This window comes from Rhinoraja longicauda, chromosome 5, assembly GCF_053455715.1.
Source record: "Rhinoraja longicauda isolate Sanriku21f chromosome 5, sRhiLon1.1, whole genome shotgun sequence".
NCBI lineage: Eukaryota > Metazoa > Chordata > Chondrichthyes > Rajiformes > Arhynchobatidae > Rhinoraja > Rhinoraja longicauda.
Genome location: NC_135957.1, coordinates 79,113,357 through 79,129,811, shown reverse-complemented (window position 1 = coordinate 79,129,811; position 16,455 = coordinate 79,113,357). Strand labels below are relative to the sequence as shown.

General features: G+C 41.2%; 1 protein-coding gene across 3 annotated transcripts in view; it reads left to right on the top strand.

Moving 5' to 3' along the window:
• The window catches only part of ascc3 (activating signal cointegrator 1 complex subunit 3), a 328,254-nt gene that overhangs the window by 203,365 nt on the left and 108,434 nt on the right, over positions 1-16,455 (top strand). For all 3 annotated transcript variants that reach the window (XR_013547292.1, XM_078399847.1, XM_078399848.1), the window contains exons 22-26: positions 431-585; positions 10,746-10,844; positions 11,926-12,094; positions 14,487-14,707; positions 15,760-15,845. Coding sequence is in view for 2 of the 3 variants with exons in the window: in XM_078399847.1 (XP_078255973.1) it covers positions 431-585; positions 10,746-10,844; positions 11,926-12,094; positions 14,487-14,707; positions 15,760-15,845 (730 nt within the window). In the remaining variant the exon portion in view is untranslated. The remainder of the gene's footprint in view (positions 1-430; positions 586-10,745; positions 10,845-11,925; positions 12,095-14,486; positions 14,708-15,759; positions 15,846-16,455) is intronic.

The window sequence follows — 16,455 nt, the reverse complement described above, 5'->3', positions numbered from 1 at the left end:
ACGTAATGCCTCAGTTTATTTTTGTAGTGTCATGAGTCTATTTGCAGAGATTTTACAAGCAGTAGTTTGTTTATTTTTTAATGGGAGTACATTGAGGCTAGATTTATTTGTCTATAACGCTCCAGCTAAGCAAATATTTTATGGTATAAGAACTCATTTGAAAATTTCAGAACAAGGGTTTCTTGGAACAAATCAAAATCTTTTGCTGTAATGAGAGGTCGTACGGATTTTGTTTTTAAAATATGATAGAAATGAGGGAGCATTTGAAGAGGACTTTCCTCAGTAATGCAAGAACCTAAGTCACGGAAAAACTTAATTAACATTGGAAAACCTCAAGGAAAGCCTGTTCCATTTGGTTATTTGCTAGTAACAGCCTGTCCACTGCTTCTTAAAGTGTATTTGTTTAATCAAATTTTGTTTTATTATTCAGGCCACATGCTGCATCATGTTAACATTGGATTAAAGGTGAAGCAATGTGTTCATGAAATCCCTTCTATTACGATGGAAGCAACCATCCAACCCATTACCCGAACTGTTCTTCGAGTTCGCCTGACCATTAATCCAGACTTCAAATGGCATGACCAGGTAAAAAGAACATTGTCCAAAATGATGGGGCATCATGCAAAGATTAAACTGCAGAAGTATAATTTGATTTGTTCAGCCGTTTTTTTTAATAGCTACAATTGACTAATGGTGAATTCAACATAAAGATGGCATTTAAGAGGCTTTTAGATAGGCAAATGTTTATGCAGGGAATGGTGAGATATGGATCGTGTGCAGGCAGAGAAGATTAGTTTATCTTTGCATTATGTTCAACGTGGACATCGTAGGCTGAAGGGCATGTTCCTGTGCTGTACTGTCATATTCTAAGATAAGGAAGAGTTGCAGAAAAATTTAAATAATGCAATTTTTCTTTAAATTTAACTCTCAACAAAACTTACCCTTAAGGTCTGTAACATAAAATAGAAGCATCATTTTTGAAAGATTTTTATTCGTTTATCTTAAATGTTGAGAAACTAATCATCATCCTTTGGGAAAGCAAGACAAGCTTTCTGAAGCTGTTAAATCTGGTAATGGTCAAAGCAGAGAGGAGAACGTCGCAATACAGGAAAGGACCCCAACATTTGAGGTGAAAACTGGTGAACAATAGACAATAGACAATAGGTGCAGGAGGAGGCCATTCGGCCTTTCGAGCCAGCACCGCCATTCAATGTGATCATGGCTGATCATTCTCAATCAGTACCCCGTTCCTGCTTTCTCCCCATACCCCCTGACTCCGCTATCCTTAAGAGCTCTATCTAGCTCTCTCTTGAATGTATTCAGAGAATTGGCCTCCACTGCCCTCTGAGGCAGAGAATTCCACAGATTCACAACTCTCTGACTAAAAAAGTTTTTCCTCATCTCTGTTCTAAATGGCCTACCCCTTATTCTTAAACTGTGGCCCCTGGTTCTGGACTCCCCCAACACTGTGAATTCGGACTAGAGTTGCTTCAAGCTTAGATCAGGGTTAAACTAGTCTGTAACATTGCACATTGAATTTGTGCAAGCAAATTGTGAAATAGGCTACAGTTAAAGGCAAGGATAGGAAATATGCAAACATCATACTGAATATTGAATAACAAAAGTAAAAAAGTAAAATCAGCTCATCACAATTGATTTTGGCAAAATTGTGATGTATACGAGCTAAAGTTAACCGTGGAGCTAGGTATCATCAAATGCATTAATATTACCACAAGTAATCCTCTCTATTTGATATCAGGCCATACAATGATGATTTTAGTATTGTGAGATATTCGTGGATGTATGAGAAGTGAAATGCAAAGGAAGAATTATACAATTACAACAAATCATAAAATGGATAAAAATAGACAGGTCGCTTAAATAAAAAATTAGCCACAAAAATTTGGTGCCTCTCAATCATTCCTATGTTAATAAACAAATTGAATAGACATTGTGTTTCTGACTGCAAGAACTCCCTCACTTCAGAACATAGATGGGAAAATCCCCTGTTATGTTTCAATCAATGGCTCCATGAGCAATGTTCCCTTACCTAGCCTCCCACCCAAGGTCCTCCAGCTGCTTCTGCCATTCACCCAGCTTCCTGCTCGATGTGTCTTCACAATTCTGAACAGCAATTTTCTTCAGCGGTAATGAGTTCAGAAAGACATGTTGGTGTGTGGTAAGGCAGCTTTGGAAAATAGGAAAAGAAACACAGCATGTTCAGGAGATCTAGTAGAACTGGTAAAAGTAATACAAACCTTTGGGCATATTTGTTTGAGCTGGAATTGAAATATATATCATATCATCATATCATATATATACAGCCGGAAACAGGCCTTTTTCGGCCCTCCAAGTCCGTGCCGCCCAGCGATCCCCGTACATTAACACTATCCTATACCCACTAGGGACAATTTTTACATTTACCCAGCCAATTAACATACAAACCTACAAAATATATGTTTCTATATATATTTTAATTTTGTCACTGAAAAGATTTGTACGTTTCAAATTCACTTTCTGCGATATGTTCATTTGATAGGAGCAGAATTAGGCCATTCGGCCCATCAAGTCTACTCCACCATTCAATCATGGCTGATCTATCTCTCCCTCTTAACCGCATTCTCGTGCCTTCTCCCCATAGTTCTTGACACCTGTACTAATTAAGAATCTATCTATCTCTGCCGTAAAAATATCCATTGACTTCGCCTCCACAACCTTCTGTGGCAAAGAATTTCACAGATTCACTATCCTCTGACAAAAGATTTGGTTTGGGAATTGAAGAAAATTTCACTCAATTCTGTAAACCAGTGCATTTGTCATCTTTGGTATGCATAGAAAATATGTGGATATTTAAGTAATAGCAATTAGATTGGACTCTTGGGTAGACACAAAATGCTGGAGTAGCTCAGCGGGACAGGCAGCATCTCTGGAGAGAACGAATGGGTGAAGTTTCAGGTCGAGAGCCTTCTTCAGACTGATGTCAGGGGAGTGGGCGGGACAGAGATAGAATGTAGTCGGAGACAATAAAACTGGTGGAGGAACTGGGAAGGAGGAGGGGATGGAGAGAGAGGGAAAGCAAGGGCTATTTGAAGTTAGAGAAGTCAATGTTCATAAGATTGGATTCTTATCTTTCTCCCATAAAATAAGAATACCAATGCTTAAAAACAAATGTGTGTATTCTTTTGATAGGTTATGCATTAAGACCAAGGAAAGTTAAGTTTGAAAACTTTATTAAAATGTGTGTTTTTAATAATTCCACATCTATACTTATGTACATTGAATTCGGGCAATCCTAATTATTAACTGTAATATACCTTGTGATTTATAGGAGCGCTTTAGTAGTGATGATTTGTAAAAACTGAGAGCAATGATCCTTTCTTAAAGAGGTTGATTTTCGTTAGCCCTTAATTGCAAAGCTTTTCAAAGCTCCAGGTTGCCCGTATTTTCCAAATTATTTTTAATGTTGTAAAGGTAAGACTATTGTGAGCAAAAATATATTGTATGTTCGTTCAAAGCATTGCAATGTGAAAGTACTGGAACAGCATTATGGAATTTTCCATGACTACAGCAAATATTTGCTGCAATGTTTCTGAGAAATGAGTATTAACACGATATGAATAAGTGCAAGCTAACATTATCAGTAAATGCAATGTGATCCATGCTACTTGTTTAATGGGGAAAACTGATCGGAGAGTGCCCTGAAATACTTGTTTAAACCAGGTCTGTACATCACGATTTATAAATGCACTTCAGATAATAAATTCATTTTAAAGGTGCAGTGACTTATTTTCCCGAGTAAAACTGTTCTGCGGTGGATGTGCACACACAGAAATGAGCTGCGAAGTATCAAGTGTTTGCTCTTTACGTATTTTATGACTGCAGAGTTTTGATTGTAAATTGAGAGTTGTGTTAGATGGATGATTTTCCAAAACGCAATTTAAGTCAGAGGTGTGGAGGTAATGTCATTCTAATGCTAATAGCATATGATTGCTATTTGTGAGGTTCCATGTCATCGGGGGGGTATTCTCATTATTCACCTTAAACTTCAGTCTGGCTCACAAAACAGCATTGAGGTAAATCCTTACTAATATCTACTTTCAATAATCCTTATCAGTGTGTAATTTTATTGTTATTTCTCAGACATTCTGTACCTTTCAATAAATACATTTCTATGACCATTTTTGTATTTAAAAAAATCACTATTACCTAAGAACAGCCAAATTGGAGCAAGGCAAAGCAAGCCATGCTGCCCTTCATTCATTTTAGTTGTTCACATCTAAATTTTTGAGTCAACTTCACCTTCTTGTCCAAATCCATATTTCCTTTTTAAAAATTAAAAAAACTGCAGTTGTTGCAAATCTGAAATAAAAATAGATAATCCGAGAACATAGGCACCATCTACAAAAAAAAGAGAAACATATTTAAGGCAAAAGACCTCTTATCAGAACTGTTATTGCTTGGATTATTTTAGTGCTCCAAAATCTACTGTTCTCAACCTTGAATAAACTCTGTCTGCTGTAGATGAAAAATCCAGAGAAGAAATTATGGGTTTTAGGTTTATATATACTGTGCCAGAAATAACAGTATTACCCTTTATACTGTGCTAAAATAACACTACCACCAATCAACCAGGACCTTTAATCAATCTGCAGAGTGATGTTGATGAAGTTCATTTGATCTCATGGAAAGATAATGTGTTTTAAAGACAGGGGAACCAGAACTGTTACTCATACCAGCATTTAAAGACTGAAAAGAAGAACACATGCAGAGAGTTCACATCAATGATCATAATGCAAATCCCTGGAAGTCTTCAAAACCACCTATGAAGAAGCAAAAATAGACACAAAATGCTGGAGTAACTCAGCAGTATAGGCAGCATCTGTGGAGAGAAGGAATGGGTGACGTTTCGGGATGAGACATTTCTTCAGACTGAAGAAGCATGTTCCAGTAATGCAACTGTAGAATTGGGCTGGAAGCTAGAGTGCTTTCAGATAGATATGGTTCTTCAGCTGTTTATGATTCAATGCAAAAACACGTCCTCTTTTACAAAGAAGCTCCTTATTTATATTTATTGACATGATCCGGATAGGCTGAAATCAGATTGTCATAAAAAGATAACTCGACGGATGCTTCATAATAGACCACGAGAGACTGTAATTTTAGTATTCGTGTCTAGGTATCCTCCAATGTAAATGATTGCAGGATAGATAAGTTGCATTATCATCTTTAATTTATTTAATTAAGATTATATATCGTAACACTTTGAACTTGACAGCAAAGTGAATATTTACATATTCTGTGTATGTTGAAGGAAGCAGATGCAACCATGATGATGAGCTTAGCTTTTCAATTACTGCAGCTAAAACAAATCATTAGACTATTATTTAAAGGGATGTGGTTGATCAAAACTTCCAATCTGAACATCAATCGATTCTGCGTATAAACAAGAATCAGAAAATGATGATAGATATTTAACAATGCAACACTGATTAATATTAATAATTTCTTGAACAGTTTCATCCCAATCTTGCTTCCACCTTGAATTAGAATAGCAACTTTGCAATGTTAATAAAGAATCAGCAGAGGGCGTGCCGAGTTAATGTACAAAAATATCTGCTGGATTATAATTTGTTTTACATAGTTGTGGAGATTGTATATTTCAGCTAAAAAGATGTTGAAGGGTTTAATTAAAACTGCAATTGATAAATCGCGTGACAGTCACGTGGCGGCGCCTAACGGCAGCGGCTGACTAGCAGTCTGTCCGTCTTTTTTTTGTTGAGTGTCGGTGTTGGGATGATTTTTATATATATTTTTTTGGTTGTGTATGTGTGGGAGGGGGTGGTGGTGTGTGGGGGTTGGGTGTGGGTGGGTGTGGGTGGGTGGGTGTGGGGAACTTTTCTCTTCCTCACGGCGCGGGGTGCGGCTCGGCTGCGGGGCCTAACATCCCCCGGTGCGGCTCGGCCGCTGGACTTTACATCCCGGTGCGGCTTGGCCGCTGGACTTTACATCCCGGTGCGGCTTGGCCGCTGGACTTTACATCCCGGTGCGGCTTGGCCGCTGGACTTACATCGCTCGGTGCAGCTCGGCTGCGGGGCTTAACACCGCCCGGTGCAGCTCGGCTGCGGGGCTTAACACCGCCCGGTGCAGCTCGGCTGCGGGGCTTAACACCGCCCGGTGCAACTCGGCTGCGGGACTTAACACCGCCCGGTGCAACTCGGCTGCGGGGCTTAACACCGCCCGGTGCAGCTCGGCTGCGGGACTTTTCACCGCTGGTGCGGCTCGACCACGGGACTTAGCTGCGCAAGGCTTTGTCGCGGGCCTTTCATCGCCCGGTTCGGCCGCGAGACATTTCAGCGCCCGGTGCGGGGACTGTGCGGGTCGGTCGGGGACGAGCTGTCTGTCCGTGGGCGTGGGGAAGAGAGGGGAAGTTTTGTTGCCTCCATCACAGTGAGGGGGTGTTTGGAGTCACTGTGATGGACGTTTGTGTTGGGGTTATGTGTCTTGTGTTCTTTTTTTTTTTCTTCTATGACTGCTATGTAGTTTCGTTCGGTACTTCGGTACCGAACGACAAATAAAGCTCTGTTATTACCATTTCCTTCTATTATGGAAGAACTTTTGTGCATCATGAAAGGGCAAGTTTTTCTTTGTTCCAGAAACTAACTGCAGACTGTGGAATGTGTGGAAAAGGAGCAAAAGCATCCAAAAAGACTAAATTGTAAAGTACACTCAGCATAGAAAAGTGTTTTTTTTTCCTGCATACAGAGGGAGACATAATATTGGTCTTATTGTTCAACTGCGGGTAATGTTTCATTTCACTACACATTTATGTGTATGTGACAAATAAACGACTATTGACTATTAATGCTGTAGTAACTCAGCGGGACAGGCAGCATCTCTGGAGAGAAGGAATGGGTGATGTTCCGGGTCTGAAGAAGGGTCTCGTCCCGAAACGTCACCCATTCCTTCTCTCCAGAGATGCTGCCTGTCCCGCTGAGTTACTCCAGTATTTTGTGCCTACCTTCGATTTAAACCAGCATCTGCAGTTCTTTCTTGCAAAATGTACATAGGGATCTTGGGGTCCAAATCCATACTGCCCTAAAAGTGGCAACACAAGTTGATAAAGTCGTCTAAAGTTTGATTTCAATCAACTGATGGAATCGTCAAGATCGATTTGAATTGATGCAGATTTAGACAATAAAGACCAGATCAGAGCCACATGCTGATACATTCAATGGACAAGAAGATGGGAAATATTTCAACTGTCCAAGAATGACAATACTTAGTGCAAGGTCAATTAAAAAAAAATATTGTTATTTGTACAAAACCTGAAGGAATTTGATTGAATGAAAACCATGAGTATGGTCTGCTTTTAACAAGTTTTACTGTGATATTTTGTTGAACACAGTAGCTACGGAATTCTACACAAAATAATCACATGAGATTACATTCTTAATACAGAGAAAGACTGAGAGATTACAATAAAACACAAATTGATCTCTGGTAAAATAATAAATCCACCTAGATATTATAGTAATCATCTGAACCAGGGGGAGGTGCATATATTAGCTAGATGAGAAAATGTAATCAACTACAGGAAACAATAGATAAAATATATTTATTCCTCAGAGTTACAGAGAAGCAGGATAATGTATGCAGGTGTACATTGACTTTCACACCTTACCTCGCCCTGTTTTTTAAAAGTAGAAAATCACATTGTTCATTGGCATAATTTTCTGTTATTCAACTAAAGACAATAGACAATAGGTGCAAGAATAGGCCATTCGGCCCTTCGAGGCAGCACCGCCTTTCAATGTGATCATGGCTGATTATTCACAATCACTACCCCGTTCCTGCCCTCTCCCCATACCCCCTGACTCCGCTATCATTAAGAGCTCTATCTAACTCTCGCTTGAAAGCATCCAGAGAATTGGCCTCCACTACCTTCTGAGGAAGAGAATTCCACAGATTTATAACTCTCTGACTGAAAAAGTTTTTCCTCATCTCTGATCTAAATGGCCTACCCCTCATTCTTAATCTGTAGCCCCTGGTTCTGGACTCCCCTAACATTGGGAACATGTTTCCTGCCTCTAGCGTGTCCAATCCCTTATTAATCCTATATGTTTCAATAAGATCCCCTCTCATCCTTCTAAATTCCAGTGTATACAAGCCCAGTCGCTCCAGTCTTTCAACATACGACAGTCCCGCCATTCTGGAAATTCACCTAGTAAATCTACGCTGCACTCCTTCAATAGCAAGAATGTCCTTCCTCAAATATGGAGACCAAACCTGCACACAGTACTCCAGCTTCGGTCTCTCAAAGGCCCTGTACAACTGCAGAAGGACCGCTTTGCACCTATACTCAACTCCTCTTGTCATGAAGGCCTACATGCCATTAGCTTTCTTCACTGCCTGCTGGACCTGCATGCTTACTTTCAGTGACTGATGAACAAGGACACCCAGATCTCTTTGTACTTGCCCATTTCCTAACTTGACACCATTCAGATAATAACCTACCTTCCTGTTCTTTCCACCAAAGTGGATAACCTCACATTTATCCACATTAGACTCCATCTGCCATGCATCTGCCCACTCACACAACCTGTCCAAGTCACCCTGCATCCTCATAGCATCCTCCTCACAGTTCACACTGCCACCCAGCTTTGTGTCATCTGCAAATTTCCTAATGCTACTTTTAATCCCCTCATCTAAGTCATTAATGTATATTGTAAATAGCTGTGGTCCCAGCACCGAGCCTTGCGGTACCCCACTAGTCACTGCCTGCCACTCTGAAAGGGACCCGTTAATCCCTACTCTTTGTTTCCTGTCTGCCAACCAATTTTATATCCATGCCAGTACCCTACCCCCAATACCATGTGCTCTAATTTTGCCCACTAATCTCCTATGTGGGACTTTATCAAAGGCTTTCTGAAAGTCCAGGTACACTACATACACTGACTCTCCCTAGTTACATCCTCAAAAAATTCTTGAAGATTAGTCAAGCATGATTTTGTAAATCTATGCTAACTCAGAACGATCCTGTTACCGATCCTGTTACTTCCCGCTATCCAAATGTTCTGCAATTTCTTCTTTTATGATTGACTCCAGCATCTTCCCCTCCACTGATGTCAGGCTAACTGGTCTATAATTTCCCGTTTTCTCTCTCCCTCCTCTCTTAAAAAGTGAGATAACATTAGCTACCCTCCAATCGATGGGTACTGATACTGAATCTAGAGAACATTGGAAAATGATCACCAATGCGTCCACGATTTCTAGAGCCACTTCCTTAAGTACCCTGGGATGCAGACCATCAGGCCCTGGGGATTTATCAGCCTTCAGTCCCATCAGTCTACCCAACACCATTTCCTGCCTAATGTGAATTTCCTTCAGTTCCTCCGTCACTCTAGGACCTCTGTCCACTAGTACATCTGGGAGATTGTTTGTGTCTTCCTTAGTGAAGACAGATCCAAAGTACCTGTTCAACTCGTCTGCCATTTGCTTGTTCCCCATAATAAATTCACCTGCTTCTGTCTTCAAGGGACCCACATTTGTCTCAACTATTTTTTTCCTCTTCACATACCTAAAGAAGCTTTTACTATCCTCCTTTATATTCTTGGCTAGCTTACCTTCGTACCTCATCTTTTCTCCCCTTATTGCCTTTTTAGTTATCTTCTGTTGCTCTTTAAAAGAATCCCAATCCTCTGGCTTCCCACTCATCTTTGCTATGTTATACTTCTCTTTTATTTTTATACTGTCCTTGACTTCCCTTGTCAGCATTCATATTTCCACCAAGTGTTGTTTTCCTACCCAATGTGTAAGTTGTCATTTGTACATTCGCCATCAAACTATCCTTGTCCACTTCTTCCATATTTATGCGACTTCCCTCAATGACGTATACATTGGCATTCCTATTCAATAACATTATTTCCGCAACGGAGCTTATCTCGACATCTCTGTTGGTGAAGTCCCCATAAGCAATTTTGGCATCATCAGACTTTAGTCCAATGTTGCCCTCAGCGTTATTGACCATCTTGGTCATCTACTTGTAATTCACCATCCATACATTCTCAACTTTTCTAAAGAGATTTCCAATTCTTAATTTCCTACATAGTTATGGAGAAATAGGATACAATGAGAAGCAGTTAGACAGGTACATGGATAGGACATATAATTCCCACATAAATTATTTCTCATAGAGTCATAGAGTGATGCAGTGTGGAAACTTGCCCACACTGGCGAACATGTCCCAGCTACACTAGACCCACCTGCTTGAGTTTGGTCCATATCCCTCCAAACTTGTCCTATCCATGTATCTGTCTAATTGTTTCTCACTGTATCCTATTTCTCCATAATTGGCCATCCTTACTAATCTGACTCGGCTCTTGAGACCCCACTACACTGTGGCTCAGGCTCAACTTTAAAGCACAATGGTATCAGACTTGATCTAGATTCATTTGCTCTCTGCTGAGATACTAGCCTTCAGCAATGTCCTTGCTTTGAACAGAACATTCCCAAGAGTCAGAGTCATGCAGCTTGGAAGCAGGTCCTTCAGCCCAACTCATTCTGCTGACTAAGATGCCCCATCTAACCAATTACTCTTTGGGTGAGGTGGTGTAGATTCTATGGCAGATTTGACCTCATGCATTGCTGTGTTATTGTTGTGATTATATCACTCGAGCATCATTTTCTCAAAGTTATGTTCGGTAGTATTGGAAGGCAGAAATAATTAATAGTTCTTGTCTCCACAGACTCATGGATCAGTCGGTGAGCCTTGGTGGATTTGGGTGGAAGACCCTGTGAATGACCACATATACCATTCAGAGTACTTTCTTCTGCAAAAGAAACAGGTGAGACGTAACCACATTTGTGACACGGCCATGACATTCTCCCCTTAACTGTTAATTTTGTGGTTTGTGGTTGCTGGTGCAGTAAAATGGAGGTGATGTATTACCTCAACCACTGGATTACATTTCTTGAACATGCAATCCAGATTTGTTTAATTTAGACTTTAGATATACAGCGCAGAAACAGGCCCTCTGGTCCACTGAGTGCACCGACCAACAATCACCTTGTACACTAACACTATCCTACACACTAGGAACAATTTACAATTTTACCAAAGCCAAATTAACCTACAAATCTGTAAGTCTTTGGAATTTGGGAGAAAACAGAGCACCCAGATAAAACCCACGCAGTCACAGGGTGAATGTATAGACTCTGTACAGACAGCACCCGTAGTCAGGATGGAACCCGGGTGTCTGGCGCTGTAAGGCAGCAGGTCTACCGCTGTGCCACTGTGCAACTTTACTACACTATAGTAAACAAGAGCTGGTTCACTTTCACGGCACAATGTATGAAAATATGTTTTTCAACTGTTGACCATAATGCAATGCTAAAATTGCATGTGTGGTCAGTTGCCTGTTTGATTGATGTTTGTCACAATGCACATTTTGTCATTGCTCTGAAAAGCAGTCTAGATTGAGTGTTCATTCACCCTTTAAATGTTCCTGGAATCATGCAGTATTGACAAATGAATCGTGTGAATTTGAATTCATTTTCACAGTATTGATATCAGCCTGTCTCGTTCCTGTCTATGACTTTAAATGATAAAAAAAGTTCCCCGAACAATGCTTCCAACAAAATGCCAGAGGCTGATTTGAAGACAAAATCTAATAACAATGAATGTAGCAGTTAAACTCACAGTGTCTCTTGTGAGATAAAACCAGATGATGCATTAAAAGGATCAATTTAATCTTGGAGAAACGGTGCATGTGAACAATTCATGTGAACAATTTAGAATTGCATTTGTTTTAGTTGGTATGAGAACCTTGTGAAATATCCAGTTGCAAATTTTTCAACAAGTCTTTTTGGTGGGTGAATAATTAAAAAACTTCTTTAATGTTTTGTTTTCTTTTATGTCGATTGTAGGTTGTGTTGAAAGAAGCGCAGCTGTTGGTATTTACCATTCCTATTTTTGAGCCATTGCCCTCCCAGTACTACATCCGAGCTGTGTCTGATCGGTGGCTGGGAGCTGAAGCTGTGTGCATAATTAATTTTCAAAATCTGATTCTGCCAGAAAGGCATCCCCCTCACACTGGTAATGGAACATTTATTTGACATTCACTAAGACATTGCAGTCGCACTTTAAGTGGCTCAGTAGTTCATTCAATGCCTAGCTAAACTGTGCGACCAAGGTTCTGAATTTCAAGGTCTCGAGGTCAGTTTATTGTCACGTGTACCAATTTTGAGGTACAGTGAAATTTGAGTTGCCATACAGCCATACTAAGTGAAAAGCAACAAGACACACAGCCAAATAAAATTAAAGTTAATTGGCTGTTTAAACATCCACCACAGTGGCTCCCTGCATTCCTCACTGTGTTGGAAGGTAATAAAGTCCAACCTTCTCCCTCTTCATCCTCCCGTGGTCGGGGCTGTCGAACCATCCGCAGTCGGGGCCATCAAAGCTCCCGCAGCCGAAGATCCGAAGCCCTTGCGTCGGGGTGACCGATACTCCTTTGTCGGGACGGTTGAAACTCTCCGCGGTTTGGAGCTCCCGAATCGGTCTCTAACCAGGGACTGCGGGCTCCACGATGTTAAAGTCCACATGCCCACGGTTAGAGCGCTCCACAGTCGATCCCCGGCAAAGGGATCGCAATCTCCACGATGGCAAGTCCGCGCCACGCCCACGATTGAAGCGCCGGGTCGGTCTCCAGGAAAGGCCGCGCCACTCCACGATGTTAGGCCGCAGTGGGGACGGAGATATGATTCGGGAAAAAATCGCATCTCCGTCGAGGTAAGAGATTGAGAAAAGTTGCCCCCAGCCCCCCCCCCCCCCCCCCCCCCCTCCCCCAACCCCACATAAAACAAATCAAGGAACACTAAAACACACTATTTAACACGTACTTAAAATAACAAAAACAGAAAGCTGGTGAGGCAGCCACTTGCTGTCCCATTGCAGCAGTTATCTGATCTTTATTAGGGAAATAAGAGAGATCCTTTAAAAAAAAATCACAAAGTGCTGGAGTAACTCAGCAGACCAGGCAGCATCACTGGAGAACATGGATAGGTGACGTTTTGGGTCAGGGCCAGAGAAGGGTCTTGATCCAAAATGTCACCCGTCCGTTTTCTCCAGATATGCTGTCTGACCTGCTGAGTTACTCCAGCACTTCAGAGATCCTTTGACTGGCCGCGGCAACTCTCCAATCACCAGAAACTATAGATACTGTAATCTGGTGTAAAAATCTGCACTCTGCATCAAATCTGCTTCAGGAGAAACAGACGGATTTTAAGATCCTGGCGATCCTAACTGGAAGTGCAGAGATATAAACATCGGATCAAACTGGTTTGCAATGCAACTGATGAATAAGCAGCCTGAACCTGAATACACTGGTTGAATAAGCAGCCTGATCTTTTCAATTATAATCCGACACAAATAATATCCATTATCTATGTATAACTCATTAAGCAGCAATGTTGCCTCTGAGTCAGAAGGTTATGGTTCAAGTCCCACTCCAGGACTTGAGCACATTAACTGTTCTGACATTGCAATGGAGTTTTAAGGGAGATGCATTATTGGGGTTACAATTTTTTAAATGAAACCCCAACTATCTCAGAGATTATATTCCATGAAGCTGTTTGGAGAGAAACAAAGGGGCAGTTTGTCATGACGTCCAACCTGCCATTATAAAATGACTGATAGCAAATTTGTACGGGCAAGTGGTGAGGTGTCTCGGGCCCTTACTATCCAAGATCATGAGAGGAATAGATCGGGTAGATGCACAGAGTCTCTTGCCCAGAGTAGGGGAATCGAGGACCAAAGGACATTGGTTCAAAGTGATGGGGAAAAGATTTAATAGGAATCCGAGGAGTAACTTTTTCACACAAAGGGTGGTGGGTGTATGGAACAAGCTACCAGAGAAGGTAGTTGAGGCTGGGACTATCTCAACGTTTAAGAAACAGTTGAACAGGTACATGGATAGGACAGGTTTGGAGGGATATGGATCGAGCGCAGGCAGGTGGGACTAGTGTAGCTGGGACATTGTTGACCGGTGTGGCCAAGTAGGGCTGAAGGGCCTGTTTCCACACTATCATTCTATGACTTTATGACTAAGTCAGTGAGCTTCTTTGCAGCAGGCCAAAATTGGGAATTTGATGATTTCACTGATGAATTCCATTTGCATTGTGTCGGCAAATGAAGCAGTCCATGCTTGGACGCAGCAAGATCTAGACACATTCGGGTCTGGGCTGAGAAGTGACATGTTGCATTCACGCAACAAAAGTGCTGGGAAAAGACCTTCTCCAAATAGAAAGTTCCGCCATCTTCCTATGATGTTCAATGTCATTACCATTAGTGAGTCTCCACTATCAAGCTATATAATGATCGTGATTAAATCTCGTCTTTTGCACAGAAGCTTTCTAGTTTGTGTTCTGTGCACTCGTTTGTATCTCTGTTGGCATGTTTCTTGCATGGAGTCACTTCTGTTTTGCAGAATTGCTTGATCTGCAGCCTTTGCCCATCAATGCTCTGGGAAATTGGGAGTACGAAGCCCTGTACAAGTTTACCCACTTCAATCCAATCCAGACTCAGATCTTTCATACTGTTTATCACACTGACTGCAATGTTCTACTTGGAGCTCCAACGGGTTCAGGGAAGACGGTTGCAGCTGAGCTGGCAATATTTCGGATTTTCAACAAATACCCAACATCAAAGGTTTTTTTGTGTTTATTTTATTTCCATTATTTTTATAAACATTTTGGTTGAAATATTTAAATCTGTATAGTTTTTAATCTCCATTAATGTATCTTGGACTACTGAGGTAAAAGTCTAGTTTAGTTTGGAGATACAGCACAGAAACAGGCCCTTCGGCCCACCGAGTCCGCAACGACCAGCGATCCCCGCACACTAAAACCATCCTACACACACTAGGGAGGATTTTACATTTACACCAAGCCAATTAGCCGACAAACCTGTACGTCTTTGGAGTGTGGAAGGAAACCGAAGATCTCGGAGAAGTTCCATGCTGGTCACGGGGAGAACGTACAAACTCCGTACAGACAAGCACCCGTAGTCAGGTTCGAACCCAGGTCTCTGGCGCTGTAAGCCAACAACTCTACTGCTGCGCCACTGTGCCACCCAAGTTATGAAACCATAAGAGATTCAAGATGTTGAAATCTGAAGCCAAAAATTAGAGCAGCTGGAGGAACTCAGCAGATCAGGCACCATTTTTGGAGAGAAATGGATAGTCTATGTTTCAGGCCGAGACCCTCCATCTCGACTCAAAGAGTAGAGAGGTGGCCAGGTTAACGAGGTGGGAGGAGAGGGGAAACTAAAGCTAACTAAGAATATGGGCATACAGGCGAGGAGGGATTGTTTCAATCGTTCTTTTATTGTCACGTGTGCCAAGGTATAGTTAAATACATTTTTTGCATATAGATCAGTGAGATTATTGCCATACATGGAGACAATCCCTGATTGAGTACCCCAGGCATAGAAACAGCCCACCGAGTCCCAATGCAATAGTCGCCAGATTTTGGCAGCACTTTACACAATCCAAGCTGCAGCTCGTTGACTGAATCAGATTCAGGCTAAACCTCAGGAAGGATGTACAACTGATGCACACTATATTGCCCAGTTATCATCAATAACCAAAGAGTAATTTCATATTATTGCCATGTTGATACACTTGCTAGTATTCATTATGTTTGTGTCACTTATATTGTGAAGTTTGATTTTATGACTTTAAAACTTTTTACAATTTCTAGGCTGTTTATATTGCTCCTCTGAAAGCACTCGTACGTGAACGAGTTGAGGATTGGAAAACCAGAATTACAGAAAAGCTGGGTAAAAAGTAAGCATCACATGTACTGTAATTTTAATGTGTTCATGCATCTATTATCAATGCCTCTGATTTTCATCCTATTCATTTCAGTTAATTTTGTTGATGCTGACAGATTCTGTCCTCGGCTAACCTTTCAGTTCTCATATATATTAACAGTTTTATTTTTATTTTTTTAATTCTTAACTATCTATAAAAGTGTGTGGTACAGATAAATCAATTTTTCTATGTATTGTAGTAATCGTCAAAATAGTTCTGTAAATGTTGAAACCATGCTTGAGAATATTGTGAATCGGTCTGGAATCTAAGAAAGAATATACTTGTGATAGAGAACTACAGAGGTTCAGATTGTTTATTGGGATGTGAATGGTGTCCATTCAAGAGTTATTAAATAGATTGGGCCCATAATCTTATAGAAACAGAAAATTCTTCCGGTCGTCTATCCATTTCCTCCAGAGATGCTGCCTGACCTGCTGAGTTACGCCAGCATTTTGTGTCTATCTATGACTTTTCCCTTGACTGGAGATCAGGTACTTCCAGGCGGACTGGGTGAAGGTGTTCAGCAAATGATTGACCAGTCTGCGTTTGGTCTGGGCTGGGCGTTGACAAACGTAGACTGGGT